Genomic DNA, 19,633 nt, shown 5'->3' on the forward strand with positions numbered 1-19,633 from the left:
GCTGTCCTCCTGGCAGGACTTCGCCCCTTCCACAGCCTGTCCTTCCTGTGCCGCGGGTTCCCTCGTCTCAGCTCTGCCGGCGTCCCTCTCCTCCTCCCGCATTGTGAGCTTCATTGTGAGCTTCCAATGATGCAAAATTATGTAGATTCTATTCCTAGTTGCTTTTGATTTTTTTCCTGTCCTCGTCGCCCAATCTAGGAGCTGTGGGAACCATGCTGGAACAGGAGCGGCTGTACCGTCTCCTTTACTGTTAGGTTTGCAGGGGCTTGAAGCACTCGAGGCTCTTCTAGCACATTCTAGTGAGTTTCCACGGGATGCTCCACTCCCTGCGTCATGAGTGAATGACTGCATCAGCATTTAAAGATTCCCGGTGCGTACTCGTATCTTTTATCCAGTCATTCTGAAGAACAAGGGCTATTTTATCACCTCCTGGCCCCTGTGGCCCTATGGTCATGGCCACTGTGGGCTAAAGATGAAACCACACTTAGAAGCACTGAAGATCAGGGTCTCCTGGGTCTCGTATCTCACTCTAAAAAATAAAGATCATAACGTGGACAGTTGTGGGAGGGATCATTGGGGCCAGTTAATCACATCCAATTTTTTTTATTATTATTAAAAACAAACAGACCAAAAGTATAAAGTCACATTGTCACACCTGTAGTAAGAGTTCTAATGTCAATATACGTGATGGAAAATCAGAATAAAAACTTTTCCTGAAAGTTCTTTCTATGCATCGCCCCCAAAATATAGCATACATGGTTTTGTACACACCGCATCATGATTTAGTAAACATAACAGCACAATTTCCACCAGGGTTTGGTGGAAACAGAGCTGTTTCTTCCCTCAGGCATTTTGTAAAGTAGTTGCACTTTTAGAGATCACGGACCAGGAAAAGCTCCTTCTTGTTTTTGAGTTCTTCCATTTTCCTAGTAAGTGCAAATAGTTCAAAATGAGCTTTTTCTGGAACACCGCTGACTGGGTTGTGCCAATGAGCTCATTCAACAAAGAAGAACGCAGGCAAGATGGTGGTGACAAAGGCCTGGCTCACAATCAGCCCTTGAATGTCAAGTCTTGATGAACACTTTGAAAATTGGGCCCCCAATTTCCCCAAGTAATGTATTAATTTTCTCTAGTATATGTGTTAGCCTTGTTCCCTTATATAGGAATTGTTTCACCGAGAAGTAATTTTTTGCAGAAGTATTTCTATAAAATGAGAATAAAATCTATATTCTGGAAACATAGTTTCCTTATATCTAGCTACAAGTTATTTAAGGTAGTCTGTGTTTTAAAATCATAAAAAATTCACTTGATTTAGTGAATGTGAAAACACTACAAAAATGTAGGTGCCCGTTTTGCCACTTCTGTTCCGCAAAATCAATTCTAGTCTTAAAAAGAAATAGTCTATGTAATTAACATGTGACCCACAATTTCACTCCTGGGCATTTGGCCCAGGAAAACGAAAACTTATATTCACACAAAAATGGCTACATCGACGTTTATAGCAGTTTTATTTGTAACAAATTCTGGAAAGTATCCTGAAGTCCCAATACCAGGGGACTGGTTAAAGGAGCTGTTACACCCGTCCTGTGGACTATTACTCAACAGAAAGGGAACAAACTATGGACACACACAAGTGGAATGTCCAGAGAACAAGGCCAACCAAAAAAAGCCAGTCCCAAAGGGTTACCTGCCATCGTCCCATTTATACAACATTCTTAAAAGGGCAAAATTATAGAAATGAGAACATTCGGCGGTTGATAGGTTTATCAGCTTTTCATCACTGTAACCAAAACACCTGACAAGAACAACTCAAAGTAAGAAACGTTTATTTGGGGCTCACAGTTCCAGAGGCTCAGTCTGTGGTCCACCCACTCAGCAGCTCTGGGCCTGAGTGGGGCAGAACATCATGGCGGAAGGGAGCAGCAGAGGAGGCTGCTCAGCTCAGGGGAGTCAGGAGCAGAGAGAGTGAGGAAGAAGGGGTAGGACACCACCCCCAAGGGTACACTCCCAGGGACCCCCTCCCTCCAGCCAAGCCCCACTTGCCTACAGTTACTACCCTGGAGTCCATTCACATTATGGATCCATCAAATGGATTAATCCATGCCGCAGTCCAGCTGCAGCAAAATAACCGGGGGGTGAAGAAAAACTTGTGTACAGCAGGAGTGGGAGCCGTTTATTGTAGGACAACAGAGGTATTTATACATTCCACACAGCTTATCTAATTAATATAAACTAGATACAGCAGTCAACCAATAAGGAATCTCCACATTTAATGGCTCGCTGGCGCCACTCACAAACCACTCCCCCTGGCAAAATGCCAGGTGCCATCCTGACTTGTTCACAGACTCTAACAAATCCACCCAAGTGGCTGCAGCTCTCATAGTCATTTCCCCTCTGGACACTCCTGCACTGTCTAACACAAGCTTTGCAGGGGACACCTCACATCCACACCACAGCATGAGGGTCAAAGAGCAGGTGGGATGGGAGAGGAGCAGGTGTGGCCGCACACGGGTAATATGAGGGATCCCCGTGGTGGGGAAAACAGTTCCTGTCCTGCCTGTAAGGACATCAACATCCAGGCTGTGATATTCTACTGTATGTTGCAAGATATGGGGAAACCTGGGTAGGGGTTCAAGGACTTCTCTGCATTATACTGTACAGCTGCCTGTGAATCTAGAATCTTCTCAAAATCTACAAATTCAATAAAAATGAAAGAGGAAACATTCTAGCCTACTAAAGGTATTTGGCCTCACTGAGGTCGGGGTTAAGAATTCATTACGGCCCCTGGAGTCTGTGAAAACTGTGGAATCAGGTGGAGCCCAAACTGGGCCACACCGAGCAGTTTCTGCAGGGTCCTGGGACCCTCCCAGGTCCCTGAAGGGACTACCTCTGGCCACAGGGCAGGGGGGCCTCCTTTGGAGAACTACCCCTCCATTTTTGCCATAGGTGCTACAGAGGTCATGACAAGGAATTCGCCAATGGCAAAGTAACCCCAAATGTGTCCACTCCACGGAGACCCGGATGCCAATCTTTTTTACGTTTTAAATCGAACGTTCCAACACAGCCAATGCTCCACCCCGTGTGGCAATTTTTTCTTTTATCTGAATTGCACTAATAGAGCTGTTCAGGAAGGAAATGTTCCATCCCACAGGGGCTAATATAGGGAATTAAAATACACATATGATACCTTTCAAGACTTTTATGTCCAATAACTATAATAGAGTCATATTAGAAAGTGATCTTAAACACCTCTAATGCTATCTGACAGAATTACTGAGATAAAGGGATTTTTTTGGACCCTCTTTTTCAGGTCTAAATATTCATTCAATCCAATAAAGACATTTTAGAAAAACAGTCACCATATAAAATTTATTTCATTTTTTCCTTCACTTTGTTTCAAACAGAAATTATTTCAGCAACATTTTTATCAAAAGCATTTTCAATAAAATTGATGATGAAGAAGAGTTTCCCCTTCCCCTACATGGACACCCAGGAGCTCAACTGGAAAAATCCTGTCGTCTATAAACAGAAACATGCAAAACATATTTAAATCCCCTGAGCGCTTGATTTTTCCAATTCTTTTCCATTTAGACTGAAACGGATGTCAGGAAATTTCAAAGATCGATGGCTGAATCTAAAAGGAAAAAAAAAAAACCATTTAGTTGTCACCATCACTGCCATTGTCAGTCCCCAGTACCTTATACTTCCTGATCACACTGAACTTCACCAGGCTGCTTCTGCCTGGGAGAAGACAAATCACCAATCAATTATGTACACTAATTAAAAATGCTACCTTAGGAGGTATTTTAATAACTTAGTAATGGGGTGAAGTGTTTCTTCTAATTGCTTACTTTAAAACATTTTTGGTAACAAAAACACTAGCCACAAAAACACTGAACACTTACAAACATTTCATACTACAGTCTACACGGACTATCCAGGGGCCCCCAATGGTGGTGGTACAATTCTGCAACTGGTTGAGGTCACATGGAAAATAGAATTATATGCTAATTTGTCCCTATATTAAGTTATCATAAAGGTTAGACGAAACACAGTAAAGTGAATTCTGGAAAAATAATTAACTAAATAGGTTGGTATGTACCGTATCAAAGTAAATTGTTTATCTTAATAGATACAAATATAAGAAAGATTTTTAAAGGCAGGGGTATTTTGTCATTTTCAAAAACAAGTGTTTTAACTAACCCCAGGCAATGACTTGCATAATTTAAAATTTTTTATATAAATAGTTGTTCCCTAAAGAAGCATAGGAGCAGGGTAATTTTTTTTCAAGGGGGAAAAAATAAAGAAAAAGAGAGAAGGGCATAGTATCCAGAAGAGAATAATTTTCCCAGAAAAAAACTTCACTTTACCTACACATTTCTTAACTCACATAAACAGTGCTCTGTGTGCTGTAAAATGAGCACACATGTTCAAACTAAATGGTGGGGTAAGAAAGTATTGATTTTAATGCATTTTTAATTTTACTCCACACTAAACAACAACATAGGTGTTTTCTTGGCATAGATCTGCCTGAAGAAAATATGCTTTATTCAAAAATCTATTGAGAAAGAAAAATCTAAATTATTTTTTCTGGAAGACATAAGTCATTCTATGGATTCTGCGTTGATTTAAAAAAAACCATAAGACCAAATCAATCGTTGAAGAATTGGGCCTACTAGTTTCATATACGATGACGGCACATTCCTCATATTTCTGGATTTTAAAACTACTTTTGTAGAAAAAGAGAAAGAACATGGGAGGCAGGTAACGATGGCCCCATGAAATCTTGCAGCATGTGGAATCCCCAGTGCAGGATTTCGTGAAGCACCCAGTTCATTTAAGAACACAACAAAGACAGTGGCAGAGGTCATCTGTGTCATACCCCTAGGCAAATTCCTGGGGGAAAAAACACAATTATTTTATACTCTCAAGTCTATCCTTTCTGCCATCAAAAGATGTGTTTATAATTTCCACATAAGAAATATGCCATGCCGTAGGAGAGCTTGCAGTCATACAGCCATCTGAAGTTCCTTTAAATCATAACTCATTTTTAATTTCTGAAGGGATTTTGCCTATTGATTTTAATGATTTTATGACTACTAGTTACCATAGCATGAGTTAGGTGCTCATGAAATATCAGTTTGACATCTTGTTCAAATACTTACTTTTCTCCCTGCATTCCCAGCCCTGTCTACCCTATTTTTCCACCTACCAAGTTAGATATGGAGATATTCAGATATAAAATCTTCAAACACCTGGACACATAAACATGCAGGTATATACCTCTTACTATTATTTTGTTGGAAGGATTTTATGTATTGAGATCTTAACACACTCCTCCCCCTCCCCCAAAAAAGAGCAAAAGTCTAACAAAAATGAAAACCTGCAATGATGCCTAAAAAAATCAGTTCTTAAGTAAATTAATCTTCATTCCCAGGGAATGCAATCTGATGTCCAGAGACTGAAAGTCGGTCTACCATAAAATATGGCACATTAAATACTACAATGACCCACTTGAAATGTCTTCATGCAATTATAATGTCCTCTACAAACAACTGTGGATACAGTTATATTTTAATATTCAGTACCAGAGGTTTCCATGCAAAATATATTGAAATTGTAAAGATACTGAAGTCGGTTTAAGATAGCATCAAACAAATCAGTAGCTATTCCATGGCAAAAATGAAGGTTGAAAATCAGACTTGAAAAGAATTATTAAAATGAGGAAGAAATATTGAGTTATCACAAGCAACACTACCATTCCTGCTTATAAAATTCAGGATTTCAACCAGCTAGCTGGGAAGAATGAAAAGCTTCTTCTAACCAGCTAAAAAGAAAGTCTTTACCAAGCCCCTTGAAAAAGCTCATTTTCACATTACTCAGGCTTCATTATGCTAAATCAATATTCGTTTAGTCACTGGGGTTATTGACATATTTTAAAATAAAAGTATACCCTTCAGCTACTGCACTCATTACAGGTAATTTGTCTTGTCAGAGAGCAGGGAATATTATCCTAGTCTTTCAGGGGCTGACAGCCCATGGAAATACCTCCCCATGGTTACAACTGTAAATAATTTTAAGGTAAAATATTGAAAAATCAATGACTGTTTCCTGCAATCTGTCACAAACAAATCAATCATAATCTGCACTGCCAGAGAGTATGATTTGAAGGAGATGGGAGCAGATGTAATTCTTGGCTGGAATCTCTCATTTCAAAATCACTTCACATAATGGTGTCATCATTTAAACACTTAACAGTCGCTGCGACTGCCACTGGAACATCCAGTCGGACAAAACCACGAGGAGGAGGAGGAGAAAATGCCATCACTATTATGTTAACAAACATTTAATTTAAAGGGTTGCTGCATTAGTAAATTTCCGCTGAAAACGGTTTTACCTGCCTCTTTTGTGGTTTGAAATTAATCAAGGCTGCTTTTCTGTGTTCTGATGCCTAGAAAATTAGCCCAGGACTCAAAGTATACTCACAGGCCTTTTATTTTAAAAGCCCATTACAGAGAATAAAATTTGGAATGGCAAATAAGACATTTCCATTTCAGAATATCCATAATTCTATGTTCAAAACAATGATTAAAAAACAGTGTCATTGATGTCAAGATGATACTTTGATGACTTAGGAGCAGCTGTAAAGGAATACAGTAAGAGCTGTTCAATCTAAACACACCCCTGCGCTCCATAGACAAGCTACACCACAGAGTGCGATAACCCAGCATCCAAGTGCAAAAGTTACTCAAGGTCATAATATTGAATAGTTTTACAAATGTAAACTGCTTTTCTAATAATCGCTTTGATATTCCCATTTTTTTCTTACACTATATTTTATGGTCTCCTCAGCTGCTTATAACCCTCTGTATAGGCATGAATAAAAGAATCTGAAAATTGGTATATTTTGCCTTTCTGTTGGGTTAACCCCAAACACTATTTGACATGAAGATTAGTCTCTTTTCTGAAGGTTTGTGTTTTTAAATATACGCTAGTTCCTTTAGTGGGTGAAACCAATTTTAGCTATCACATTTCTTACCAATTGCCTAATTATACAATTAGACACATGAAGTCCTTTATTGTTTATTAATATTCCTCCCTAGATAGAGTTCAGGGGGCAGACATCTTTGATGACTAGAAAAGTAGTTTTTCTTAACAAGGAAAACAAATAGATACAAATACCATTCCACAACAGAAGCCTGTAGAAAGCCGAAGTAATTGGTCTTTTACAAACACCAATTTCTAATTTAACCTGCATCATCAATGTGCAGATTGGCATCAGGAAGTGGAGTCTTTTCTGATAGATCCAAATCGAACCCAATTTTTGTTCTTCAAGAATCTTAGGTGTATTTCTCCAAGGCCAACTCCAGGTTTTTGAAAACGAAAAAGCACGTGGGTAAAGCACCAAAGGCATCCCCCAGAACCAAGCAAGAGTCCTCCTTCCCTGGGAATCCCGCAACAGCTGCAGGCTCGGGAGCCAAGCAATCTCGCCAGTGGGAAAGGAAAGCCTCACCAGGCCTAGGATTCTAGGAAGAGCAGAGACCCACAGCTCCAAACCAGGACAGGCAGCCATGTGCTGAGCTGCTGGTGCACGCACTGCAATGCCCCAGGCGGGCCCAACTCACTTCTCGCCAGGGCTCTGGAACCAGCTGCCAACCACCAAGTCCTCCCCTCTGAGCCTGGCTACGGTTGGCAGCAGATCACCCTGCAGGGAACACATCCCCCAGTGAACCAACAAAGGACTCGAGGTAAACGGGGACAGTGGGACAAGGCTGCAGGCGTGGGTGTCAACCACAAACTGAAATGTTAGTCACCTACTAGCACCGACCAGGACACCATCACAGAGCTCAGTCTCAGAAAGAAGCTATTTTAAGGGTGCTGAGTCTGCCGAAAGGAGATTTCTCCGTGTTCCCAACGCAGCCCTGACATACCCTAGGAGAAGCAGGCTCAAAAACTTAGCAGAGGAAAATAAGTCTGCTTGCATATCCCAAATTCAAAGAAAAGGCTGTCTAGTGGATAAAATTCTTATATATATAAGGATGGTTCAGGATTACAAAGAAAAGTCTTCTTTTAAAAGAGAGAATATTACCTTCCTGTCTGCAGACTCTCCTCTTCCTACAGCCAGGACACTAGATCCATTAGGAACTGTGGACTCCTGGAAAGAAGAACAGAAAGGTTAGCCCCCTCTCTCCTTCCTCTTCCTTCCTTCGTGGGATCACAATTTAATTACCAATTCTTCAATTGATTTTATTCCTGAATGATACATTTCTCAAAAAGCATACTCGTTAGCTATTTCCACCAGAGAACATTTAGTATGACCTTATCCATTAATCAACCCTAGCCCAAGACTGGAGGCCGCTTCCTTCTGGTTTCTACAGTGGCAGACCTTGCCCATGTCTATTTTATTACAAAAGGAACAGAGTTTAAATACATTTGAATTACACCTTCAGTGCATGTGAAATATGAGTTTTCATAATAAATTTGGTAGATGACAGATGTGAAATTCAACAAATCTGCATATATGTTTAGATTTTTTCCCCATATTTATCCTTAGAAGGAAAAAGAAACAACCATGTAGATCCTTTCATCTCTTAAATTCAACAACTCTGTACATGCTTTAAAACAAAACAAAAAAGAAGCTTAAAGGTAAACAAAGAGGAATCAGACTGCCCTCCCCCTCCCCGCTGAGCATTTTCTTGATATTTGTGTCATGTTTTCTCACTTGCTGGAATGCCTCAGCTCTCGGCCATACACGAAACTCCCTTCCATAAGTCTCAATCAGTAACAGGGGAAGTCAAGTCTATTATTTATAATCAATTATTAGTTCACATTACAGTAAAAATCACTTTAATGCCTTAAAAAGTATCACAGAGAAGCATTTTTTCCTATCGAAATATATGCTAACTATACTGCCTTCTGTAAAACTAGCTTTTTATTTTTGTCATATATTAATTTTTTTATTCAACAAAATATTCTGTTAACAAGTCCTATTCCTTGCTCTGCCCACTAGACAACACAAATATTCTGCAAAATAATTCTTTCTCATGCACCTATATTCAGCAGCCAAATTTTAATGAGAAATGGCAAGTTCTACCTACACCTGTATACTATTCGCCACTAAGAGTTTGGTACTCATGACCAGATCACAAAATTTACCATTAAAAGAACTAGGTAATTAAAATAATGCCAAAATGTGATTTGGTACAAGTAGAGTCTTTTTAAAAATATTAATTGTATTTCTATAAAATATCTTAGTCTTCATATTTATGAAAGGTAATGAGTTACTTTATAAATTTTGCTACCCAGTAGTATCATTCAAATGAATTATTCAATGTAATTCCAGGAAACATGACAAATAAAAGTAAATAAATTATCCAGTGTCATTCTACGAATCCAAAAATTTTCTATTTACTACACTCTCGGTGAATGCAATAATGGAATTTTAATATTGAAAGGCCTCAAATGGAATTCTCTACCTTCTGTACTTAGCCTCTGTCACCAGTGTCAATTCTTTGGTAAAGCCAACCCTCATGCTATTTTGAGTCACTCCACACACAAGCATCCCCACGGTGTGTGTGTGCAGACACTCACCTGCAGATGAGCCTTGGGACATGCAAGAATAAATTTCAGCCAACATTTGGAGGAACCCCACAGTTTGAAAGTGAACTTAGCTGAAAACATGGAAGCATCATACTTATCACCTGTATAGAAAATGGAAATGATTCTGTTTAAGGAAACACAGAAGACTAGCAATACTTCTGGGATATTAGATATGAATATCTAATCTAATTTTCTCCAAGGTATCACTCCATATTATGGTGAATAAACAAATAAAAGCTGTATCAAGGTGTGGAATATCATTAGCTTGAGAAAAGGCTAGAAAAATGGATTACATAAATCACAACTGCAGGAGAAAATTATATTCCCTTCTCCTGAACAAATGTCAAGTTCATCCTCACTAATAAAGACTTAAACTCAAACTACATTAGAATATACTGGTTTTCAATTTTGAAGCATTTAAGTTAATTTGCCAAGCTAAATTGGTGCTTAGGTATAATACAGCTATAAAAACATTGCAGATTTATGCAGAAATAAGTTATCAGTATCACACTTCAGAGTAGTGCCGAGAAAGCAATCCAAACTCATTACTAAAAAGGAAAATAGAATTTCTACACATTCTTAAAGCTGTGCCAGCTGTTATCCTATTTAGAAAAATTATTCTCCACCAAACAGCTACCAAATATGCCAAAAAGATGTTAAAAATACAGACATCAACACATAACCTAGATAATGAGGAGAAAAAAAAAAAAAACAAAGATACTGAGATACTACCACTCAAAAACAGGCTGGGCTAGTTTAGAATAAAAACATGGTTTCGAAGTATAATATTTATAATCTATTTAAAAGAACATATTTAATCCATTCAGGATTATAGGATTTCATTTATTTCCATGTCATCAACTAAAGAACATTTTTAATTTTTCCTAAGATTTCTAGAATATATAAATATATTAATAATTACTTGATGCTATCAATCAAAACTGATGATATGCAATTAGTTCATGTTCCTATTTCATCTCTTCCAACACAATAAATTTTTAAATAACACATGGATAACAGCATGAGGATGGAGATGCAGCTGCCAAAGAAAAAAAATTTGATGGGGGGCTGAGGGATAAATAAAGCAATTATCTCTAAATTAACGCTCTTGTTTTAGTTTGAGCAAACAAATCTAAATAAGTATCCCTTTGATTTTAGTTTACCATGTAATTCTAACCAGCTAATTATCCTTGGAGTCAAGAATGAGCTGGGACTCTACACCTGGCTTTTCCGATCATGATCATATGCCTGTGGTCTCCTCTACTTTCATTTCCTCTTTCTACAATGAGTTTTAATATTAAAGGGAAAACACACACACCTCTCTCACACACGCTGATGGACAGCCAGCTTCCAGGAAAGAGTGAGCTACAAAGAGAGGGGGAAATCTTAATGTAATCCTTATGTTAAGGGGTATTAGGTGCTGGGTAAGCCAAAGGTAATATAATCAGCAGCATCCGCCTTGCCATTGTTTTTGCAGTCAGAGATTTAGAGTGAAGGACAGTAATGTTATTTTAGTGGTCACCCAGGTTATGATTCAGATCCTTAAACTAATGCATCGTCTCCACTTGCTCATCAATTCAAATTTACAGAACAATATTTTGGAAAAGATAAGTTCTCCTCTATTTCTAGAACTAAAAACAAGGCATTCCACGAGTGTTGTAGCTAGGCACTTGATAATATGGAAAAGAAACTGTTTTCCACCATTGAGACACCATGGGAGACTCTTTCCTCTCCAAAAAATTCCAATGGCATACATTTCTCATGTATGCACCTTTTTGTCATATTCCTGTTTCTGAACATTAAGCATGGCTTCCTCAAAAGGTGTTTTCTAAACACCAATGTTTGTTTAATCATATACTGCAGTCTTATGTTTTTAATTTTTTTTCAAAATCAGAAACCATTTATTCTACAAAGGTAGAGTACAAAGAAAGCAAGCTGAGAAGATGTATTGCCAAAAAGCCACAAGTAGTATTACTACGTGCCAGAACACTTAACATTAAACTACCATTTCTCTCTAAAACTTCTGTTGCCAAGCGGCTCACAAAATCTGCAAACAGAAAGAGAGGTTTCAAGTGCAATTAAATTCTCCAAAAGCAAAACTGTACAAAAAAAAATATGCTGCCCTTCTTATGTCTCCATTTATAGACAACATTTTCTCAGGATCTTAATTAAGATAACGATGCACACCTGTGTCAACATTCTCTGGCAAGACAGCCTTATCAATCATAATCCTTTAAGTACACTCTAAAACAGCCAAGCGATATGACAGAAGCAATCTGTTGCCTTTCCTGGAGTTGGTGTTGTGTCTCTCCCACAAGAATGATGAGATCTTTAAAATACAGCAGCCCTACTTTTATGAGTCTTTAAAGTTTTAACAGTAAACAGCTATTACACTAAGCAAACAGGAGTAACCTCTTTTGCACTTGATTGAAACAATGACAACTATACAGTCAAAAACTCAAAGAGCAAGCTTCATGGCCATGTCTTGACAATACAATTAAGGATTCATGTTTGAAAGCTTTACCTTTTAAGAGTTATGCATAACTGTATCCAAGCAGACAGGGCAAACCAATAAACCCTTAGTAAGTTTAAATATGAAGTTTAAGAGCCCCATGTTAAAAACAATCAGAGCAAACCTATCCCTAGTGTAAGTTAACATATTCAGAAAGATACAAATGCAGTGGTAAGTAAAAAGAAAAGCCAAGAAAAAAATTTGTGGGTAATCTGAGATGAGAGTTGGGTTGGTTGATCTCACCTCTGCTGGTGGAGAAAAGAGATTCAGTGACAAGAGACCTGTGAAACTACTGCTAACAAGTAAACTGATTCTCAAATGGAAAAGCTGATGAATAGAAAGGGAAAGAATGGGGAACAGAGCCTCACCACCAAGATACAAAGTTAAAACTCGTTGTTTACCAGAGAAAACGTGAAAGCGACCATCTAAAAAAAAAAGGGAGAACATCGGCCTGATGCAATCTGAATTCCGCCTGCAGACTAATCATCAGTCCTTCCCTTTCACATATTAGCACAATTCTATCTCAGAAGCCGGGCGGCCGTGGCCAGCAGAGCAGCAGACCCATCAATGTGCAAATAAAGCAGAAAATAGAGACATCCTTAAGAAATGAGTCTTAAATTTGACGTAGAGCGGAGGTGACAACCACGGCAACAGAACCATAAATTCTAAATGCTTCAATATCTTGCAGGATTCTTTCCAGTCCTCCCTGACACAAAAAAAGAAGAGACCAAAAGCGGGGTGGGGGGAGCAGGGTGGTGGTGGGGGGACGGGAGAGAAACAGCCGTGGGTCCAGCGTGGTGGGACTATGTAATGAGGATGTCTGCGTGACAGACTCGGATTCTCGGTGGCACAAACCTCCACGGCTCCATTTCAGAAACCCATCGTACTGGACCAGAGCCCAGAGAGTGATGGAGGGGACACGCGTGGACGCAGGGGACTCGCTCACGCGCGTCCTCCCGCGAACGGTGACACGGGGAGGGGCGCATCGGAGGTTCTCGCGGCCCACGCGCGGGGCCCCGCCGCGTCCTCCCGGTCCACCAGGGGACGCGGCCGTGGCTCGGAGGCGGAAGCCGGCGGGGCGGCACTGGGACCCGGCTCGGAGGGGGCTCACCTCTGCTCCGCGGAGCGGGCTCGCGGGACGCGGACGCTCCCTCGTGGCAGGCGCGAGTCCCCGGCGGGCGGCGCACGCGGGCTGCCACCGACCGTTAGCGCGAAGGGCTGCAGCGGCGGCGGCGGGCGGAGCCGGGGGCGGGCGCGGAGGAGCCGCTCGGCCGCGGGAGGCGGGAGCCCAGGCAGCGGGGCGGGGACGCTCCGGCTGCTCCCTGCCGCCACCCAGACCGCCCCGAGCCCGGGAGGGTGAGCCGAGAGGCCGCCACTGGCCTGCTCCACGCTTCCCGGGTTCGGGCTGTGCTGGCCGCTGCGCCTCGCTCCAGTGTCGGCGGGCTCGCCACCCCCTCCGCCCCGAACCCTGTCCCGGCTGCACGCTGCCGTCGGCTTCTCGTCTCCATGACAATAGTGCCACCGAAGCCCCGCCCCGGCCCCGCCCCTTCGGTGCCGGGACTCGGAGGGAAGCGAGTCTGCGTCATTATGGGGCGGAGCCAATGGAAGACGGCGACCAATCAGAGGCGAAGGCCGTGTAACGGGAAGGGCGGGGCTGACCGAGAGGCTCTCGGGTACTGTAGTCCGGAGCGCTCTGTCGGCCTGAGGGGCGGAACCTCGATGGGGAGCAGACGGAGGGGAGGAGTCAGCGCGCGTGCGTGAAGGCGCGCCGCCGGGCGGGTGCCAGTGTGGGGAGTTGGGGTTAGTGTTTGCTCTGGCTGAAGCTCAGGATATAAAGTGTGTCTTGCGCGTCGAAGTCATTGTAAGAAACTTTGTATATGTTGTGCTTCGGTGGCGTGTGGCTCCGTTATAAAAGCTCACGAAGTCTCTGATACACAGAACTCGACCGCAGTGCCCGACACTGGGCAGGCCCCTGTCTGGTTCACCAGCGCCCCTGTCTGTCCCAGAGTTCGAGTGCGTCTGTGACTGGAGGCGGCGGGAGGCGGAGAGATTGGGAGAGGATCTGTTTTGTATTCTAACTGAGTGGCCGTGGTGGGCAAGGGCTCTGCCTGTGACTCAGTTGTGTTTGTCTTGCCAGCGCCTCGCTGAACAAACAGTGGTTGGGTTGGGCACTGCTCTGCCTAGTGTTTGCAGTGGAGCTTGGGAGGGTGCGAGAGTGCATGTGAAAGGCAAGGCAACTTAGTTGAACAAAAGGGAAGGGGACCCGCACCCTCCGCCACTACCGAGCTAGCAGGGCGAGCTGCCCAGGGAAAACCGACAGAAGGACGCTGCGCCACAGGGGGGTGGAAGGGGAGGTGGGGGGGGCGAGGAGGTCTGGGGACCTACTCCAGTGTAGCACCTTCTCCTTTTGGTAGTTCTTGCCCACTACCTCTCCTCTAGAAAAGGCTACCTCGGCAGTCCCAGGACCCCAGTGTCGCCTCCCTCGCTGTCCCGCCGGGCGGTTAGTGGAAAGAAGGCCGAGCCGAGGCCTGGCTTTCGCCCACCTGCTGCTGCTGCCGCTGCTGCTTCTGCTGCTGCCAGCGCAGAGGGGCAGTCATCCCGGACTCCCTGTGCCCAGGGCGCCGGCATCCATTGGCTGTCTCGGGGACCTTAATCCCGGATCTCCAACTCGCTCCAGGGACCCCTGGCTTGAGGGAGAAGCCAGTGGGGAGTGGGTGGCGAACCACCTCGTAGTCCAGCCTCCCGGAGAACAAGAAATCCGCTCACTGCGAGGAGAGGAGAGCACCGAGCGTTCGCCCGAGCAGCCTGCGGCTCCGTTCCCTTTGTGCTTTCCAGCGGCCGGACCCGTTAACGGGGCCCGCCGAGCGTCGAGACTGCCGCTCCGCCCCGAGTTAGCCAGGGAGGAAAGTTGAGGAGATCGGCGCGCTCGGGATGTGATTGTCATCCTGGGGCCGGCGCTCGAGAGTCTGGGAGAAAGAGCGAGAGGGAGAGACCGGGGAGGGGAGAAGGGGGAGGCAAGAGAAAGGGGGGAGAGGGGGTTGGCGGTGGAGAGGCGGGCGCTAGGGAGGGGCGAGGGGAACGCCAGCGAGCGGGAGAGGGAGCCAGGGAGGAAGAGGGAGAGGGCGAGGCGCGCCTGGCGGCCGGGTTGGCTGTGGCCGCCCAGAGGCTCCTGCCAGTCCTCCCACCGACTACACCCCAGGAAGGAGGAGCTTCGGGCGCGCACAAGGCGTCAGAATCCTCAATTTCCAACTTAGCATCTTGGCAGGACCTTTGCGAAGCCAAAAGCAGAGCCCCCCGGTGCAAAGAGCGAGGGGGGAAAAAGAGAAAGCAGCAAGGGCGGGGAGGGGGAAAAAAGCCTAGCCGGGGCGAGCGAGGCGCACAGAGGAGCGGGCGCGGCGGTCGCAGCCGGAGGCGCGCGGGAAGCCAACAAGGAGGCGCCGCGGGCCGGAGCCCCGGAGCCCGGGCTCGAGGAGCAGCGGCCCAGGGCAGCCAGAGGCCAGGTGCCCGCCCGCTCGCCCTCGCAGGGCGCCGCCCGGCTCGTTGGCGGCCGCGGCGCGGCGCGCCCCATGCCCGTGTGTGGCCATGTCCTACCCGCAGGGCTACTTGTACCAGCCGTCCGCCTCGCTGGCGCTCTACTCGTGCCCCGCATACAGCACCAGCGTCATTTCGGGGCCCCGTACGGATGAGCTCGGCCGCTCGTCTTCGGGTTCTGCGTTCTCTCCCTACGCTGGCTCCACTGCCTTCACGGCGCCCTCGCCGGGCTACAACTCGCACCTCCAATACGGCGCCGATCCCGCGGCTGCAGCCGCCGCCGCCTTCTCCTCGTACGTGGTGAGTGAGCGGGATCCGCCGCGGGCGAGGGCAGCGGGGCCCGGCTAAAACGGGCTAGGGCTGCTGGGGACACGGGCCTAGGCACCGCTGCCGACCTCCCCCGCCAGGCTTCGCGGTCCCTACAAACTTGGGCGATTGTCTCGCTGGCCTTCGTCCGGGCCTTGGGCTCAGGAGTTGTTCGGAGAAAAGCCGCGTCTAGCTAGGATCCTTGAGGTGGAGGGAAGGGTTTTGAGGGGAAAGGTCGTTGCAATTAAAGCCGGATTTGGTTCAAACGGAAACTCCGGGCCGCCCTGCAAATTTTATTTTTTTGGTTTTGCCATTTTGGAAAAGTTCAAAAGAAATAGATCCGAAATCAGAACAGAAGCGTGCTAAATCTATGCAAATGTGTTTGGCCTCGCCTTTAATTAATCCTCCAAAATGTTGCAAATCCGTAATCCTATCTTCACAATCCGATTTGGAGGTATTAAATTTCTGAAAAGTCGACCGAGCTGCGGTGCATCCGGGATTTTTCGGCCGGGTGCACTTTCTGGAAAAGCGCAGTGGCTTCGATTCGGGTTAGCATTTCTGGAGGGTGGGAGTGCTAGGCAAGGCTCAGCCTTTCCTTTGCGTTTCTTTGTGGATTAAAAGAGAAAGAAAGCAAGCCTTGGCTTCTCTTGTTCTACCCCCGTGCGCCCAACGTGAGGTCGCCCCAGAGCGGAGCAGGGAGTCCCTGCTCCTGCCCAGGCCTCTATCTGGATGGTGGGCCGGGCGCGGAGGCCAGATCTGCGCACAGGGCACGGTCGTTCCCCGGCAGACCGGGTGGCACCGAGGTCGGGACAGCTTCAGGGGTCCCCGAAGGACCAGATTCAGGAATTGGGGCCTCGGCTGTCTTCTGAGGAGGGGGGCGGTGTGCTTCTGGGTCTGAGTCAACCAGCCCTCCCCTAGGGGAAGCTGGAGTGAGGGCCTGGCTCTCCCGCAAACCCCGGGGCGAAGGCAAAGTGTGCTACGGTTGTTCAACTGGCCGTGGAGACCCAGGCCCACACTCACCTCCTCTCTGCCTGTCCCCCGCAGGGCTCTCCCTACGACCACACACCCGGCATGGCGGGCTCCTTGGGGTACCACCCGTACGCTGCGCCCCTGGGCTCCTACCCGTATGGGGACCCTGCCTACCGGAAGAACGCCACCAGGGACGCCACGGCCACTCTCAAGGCCTGGCTCAATGAGCACCGCAAGAACCCCTACCCCACCAAGGGCGAGAAGATCATGCTGGCCATCATCACCAAGATGACCCTCACCCAGGTGTCCACCTGGTTCGCCAACGCGCGCCGTCGCCTAAAGAAGGAGAACAAGATGACGTGGACTCCGCGAAACCGCAGCGAGGACGAAGAGGAGGAGGAGAACATTGATCTGGAGAAGAATGACGAGGACGAGCCCCAGAAGCCCGAGGACAAGGGCGACCCCGAAGGCCCTGAAGCAGGTTGGTGGAAGAGGGAAAGGATTTGTGGAGCTGGAGTTAAGTGAATAGGGGGCCTGGAGGGGGCGCGCACGGGGCCTGGAGGTTTGGGGCCAGGGTCTTGGCCTTTGCAGGCGGGAACCGGGGCCCCGCCGCGTGGCCTCTGCGTTTCTGACAGCCTGGGTTTCGCCCACAGGAGCCGAGCAGAAGGCGACATCGGGCTGCGAACGGCTTCAGGGGCCGCCCACCCCCGCCGGCAAGGAGACCGAAGGCAGTCTCAGCGACTCGGATTTTAAGGAGCCGCCCTCCGAGGGCCGCCACGACTCGCTGCCCGGCCCCCCCCGCGCCGGCGGGCCCTCCCCAGCCGGGCCAGCGGCGGCGCGGCTAGCGGAGGACCCGGCTCCTCACTACCCCGCGGGTGCGCCGCCGCCCGGCTCGCACCCATCCGCCGGAGAGCTGCCCCCGGGTCCCGGCGGGCCCTCGGTGATCCACTCGCCACCACCGCCGCCGCCGCCAGCGGTGCTCGCCAAGCCCAAATTATGGTCTTTGGCAGAGATCGCCACCTCCTCGGACAAGGTCAAGGACGGGGGCGGCGGGAGCGACGGCTCTCCGTGCCCACCGTGCCCCGGGCCTGTAGCCGGGCAAACCCTGGGAGGCAGCCGCGCGTCGCCGGCCCCGGCGCCGTCGCGCTCGCCCTCCGCGCAGTGTCCTTTTCCCGGCGGGACGGTGCTGTCCCGGCCTCTCTACTACACCGCGCCCTTCTATCCCGGCTACACGAACTATGGCTCCTTCGGACACCTTCACGGCCACCCGGGGCCCGGGCCAGGTCCCACAACCGGTCCGGGCTCTCATTTCAATGGATTAAACCAGACGGTGTTGAACCGTGCGGACGCTTTGGCTAAAGACCCGAAAATGTTGCGGAGCCAGTCTCAGCTAGACCTGTGCAAAGACTCTCCCTATGAATTGAAGAAAGGTATGTCCGACATTTAACGCGGGCTGCGTCGGTCCCGGACTTGCATAATTTATTAAAACCATGGCCTTGGCAGTTATTTTTCCATCACCAAGAGAAAGAGAGAGAGAGAGAGACAGAGAAATAAACTACCCTTCTATTCAAAAGTTTATAGTTTATGGAGATGGATGACATAAAGATGTAAACATCTCCACATACAAAAAAAAAATGTCTTAACCAACTGAAAAGAAAAAAATTAAAAAAGGATTTGTATTAAATCTTATTCTGTATATTTAATGTAGCATTTTTGTATTTAAATTGATAATTCAATATCTTTGAAGTAAATTATGAAATCAAGACACCTGTACAGGCATTTAATGTTTTTTGTAATATAAATATATACATTTGTGTTTCCCCCAAAACTGTTTCATAGTTAAAAAAAATACCAAGTTTAATTTAATTTTTTTACACCTATTGATTTTTCTGGGTATGAGCTAAAGTATTATTACGGAAAGGAAACAGGTTATACTCTTAGATTTAAAAAGTAAAAGAAACTGCAGCCGCCTTTGTAAAATGCAAAATATTTAATTAAAAGAGATTTTAACAGAATCAGAGCCACTCATTACTCTTTAGAAGCCTCAATAAACTGTCCATTGCCTTGGTCCAAAAGGTGCAAATGCAACTTTTTTTCCAAGTGGGAAATGAAAGGTTCCACAGCCCCTCAGAGCCCCATGGGGAAAGCCATAATTAGGCTCCCAGCCTGGGGGAGCCCGGCCCTGCCCGGGCCATGCGGATTTGGATCACTGATGCGGGCTGCTCCGGAAAGATTGGACCCTGGAGGAAGGAGAAGAGACCCAAGTGTATGCCCAGAAGGGAGAAAAGATGGCAAAGCGAGCTAGAGACACGCAGCACCCGAGCGCCAGCGCTTAACCTAATTACTTCCAATCAGTGTCGTGTTTTATGCAAAGCAATCAGCTGGTGAACTTTGCTAATGAGTTCGATTTTATGCCGGATTTAGCCCTTATTACTATTTCAAAGGTGCTGCTGGCTAATGCGGGAGGGGAGCGTTAGGGGATACCAAGGGAAGGCTTTCCCAAGTCACTGTCTCCTCTACTCCTTCAATATGGGGCATTGGTCTCTTCTTTGGATTTGATTAAATTAGTGAACGTTCCATCCGCGACCATTCAGGGGGCGGGGGGCCCTGTGGATGCCCAAGCAGCCGTGGGGCTGGGGTCTTGGGACCGGCGAGGGGACCGTTCCCCCCTTTCACAGGTAGGTGTCACACTTGTCCTGAATTTCAAGCCTGCAC

General features: G+C 46.4%; 1 protein-coding gene and 1 long non-coding RNA gene across 2 annotated transcripts; one reads left to right on the forward strand and one right to left on the reverse strand.

Moving 5' to 3' along the window:
• Nucleotides 1–3,404: 3,404 nt before the first annotated feature.
• Nucleotides 3,405–13,304, reverse strand: LOC113185216 (uncharacterized). Its single transcript, XR_003301104.2, has 4 exons — nucleotides 13,224–13,304; nucleotides 9,592–9,701; nucleotides 8,090–8,155; nucleotides 3,405–3,634 (listed from the first exon to the last, which is right to left on the reverse strand). It is a non-coding gene; the product is annotated as an uncharacterized LOC113185216 (long non-coding RNA).
• A 2,390-nt stretch (nucleotides 13,305–15,694) lies between these two features.
• Nucleotides 15,695–18,365, forward strand: Irx5 (iroquois homeobox 5). The gene is made up of 3 exons (XM_026392299.2): nucleotides 15,695–15,943; nucleotides 16,994–17,399; nucleotides 17,572–18,365. The coding sequence occupies exons 1-3, from the start codon at nucleotides 15,695–15,697 to the stop codon at nucleotides 18,363–18,365; spliced, it is 1,449 nt and encodes a 482-aa protein (XP_026248084.2).
• Nucleotides 18,366–19,633: the final 1,268 nt, after the last annotated feature.

The sequence above is a fragment of the Urocitellus parryii genome, chromosome 15, assembly GCF_045843805.1.
Source record: "Urocitellus parryii isolate mUroPar1 chromosome 15, mUroPar1.hap1, whole genome shotgun sequence".
Classification (NCBI taxonomy): Eukaryota; Metazoa; Chordata; class Mammalia; order Rodentia; family Sciuridae; genus Urocitellus; species Urocitellus parryii.

Coding starts and splice junctions, on each gene's coding strand:
- Irx5 (XM_026392299.2), top strand. CDS start 15,695: ATGTCCTACCCGCAGGGCTACTTGTACCAGCCGTCCGCCTCGCTGGCG. Junction 15,944..16,993: donor CCGCCTTCTCCTCGTACGTG/GTGAGTGAGCGG, acceptor TGTCCCCCGCAG/GGCTCTCCCTACGACCACAC. Junction 17,400..17,571: donor CCCCGAAGGCCCTGAAGCAG/GTTGGTGGAAGA, acceptor TTTCGCCCACAG/GAGCCGAGCAGAAGGCGACA.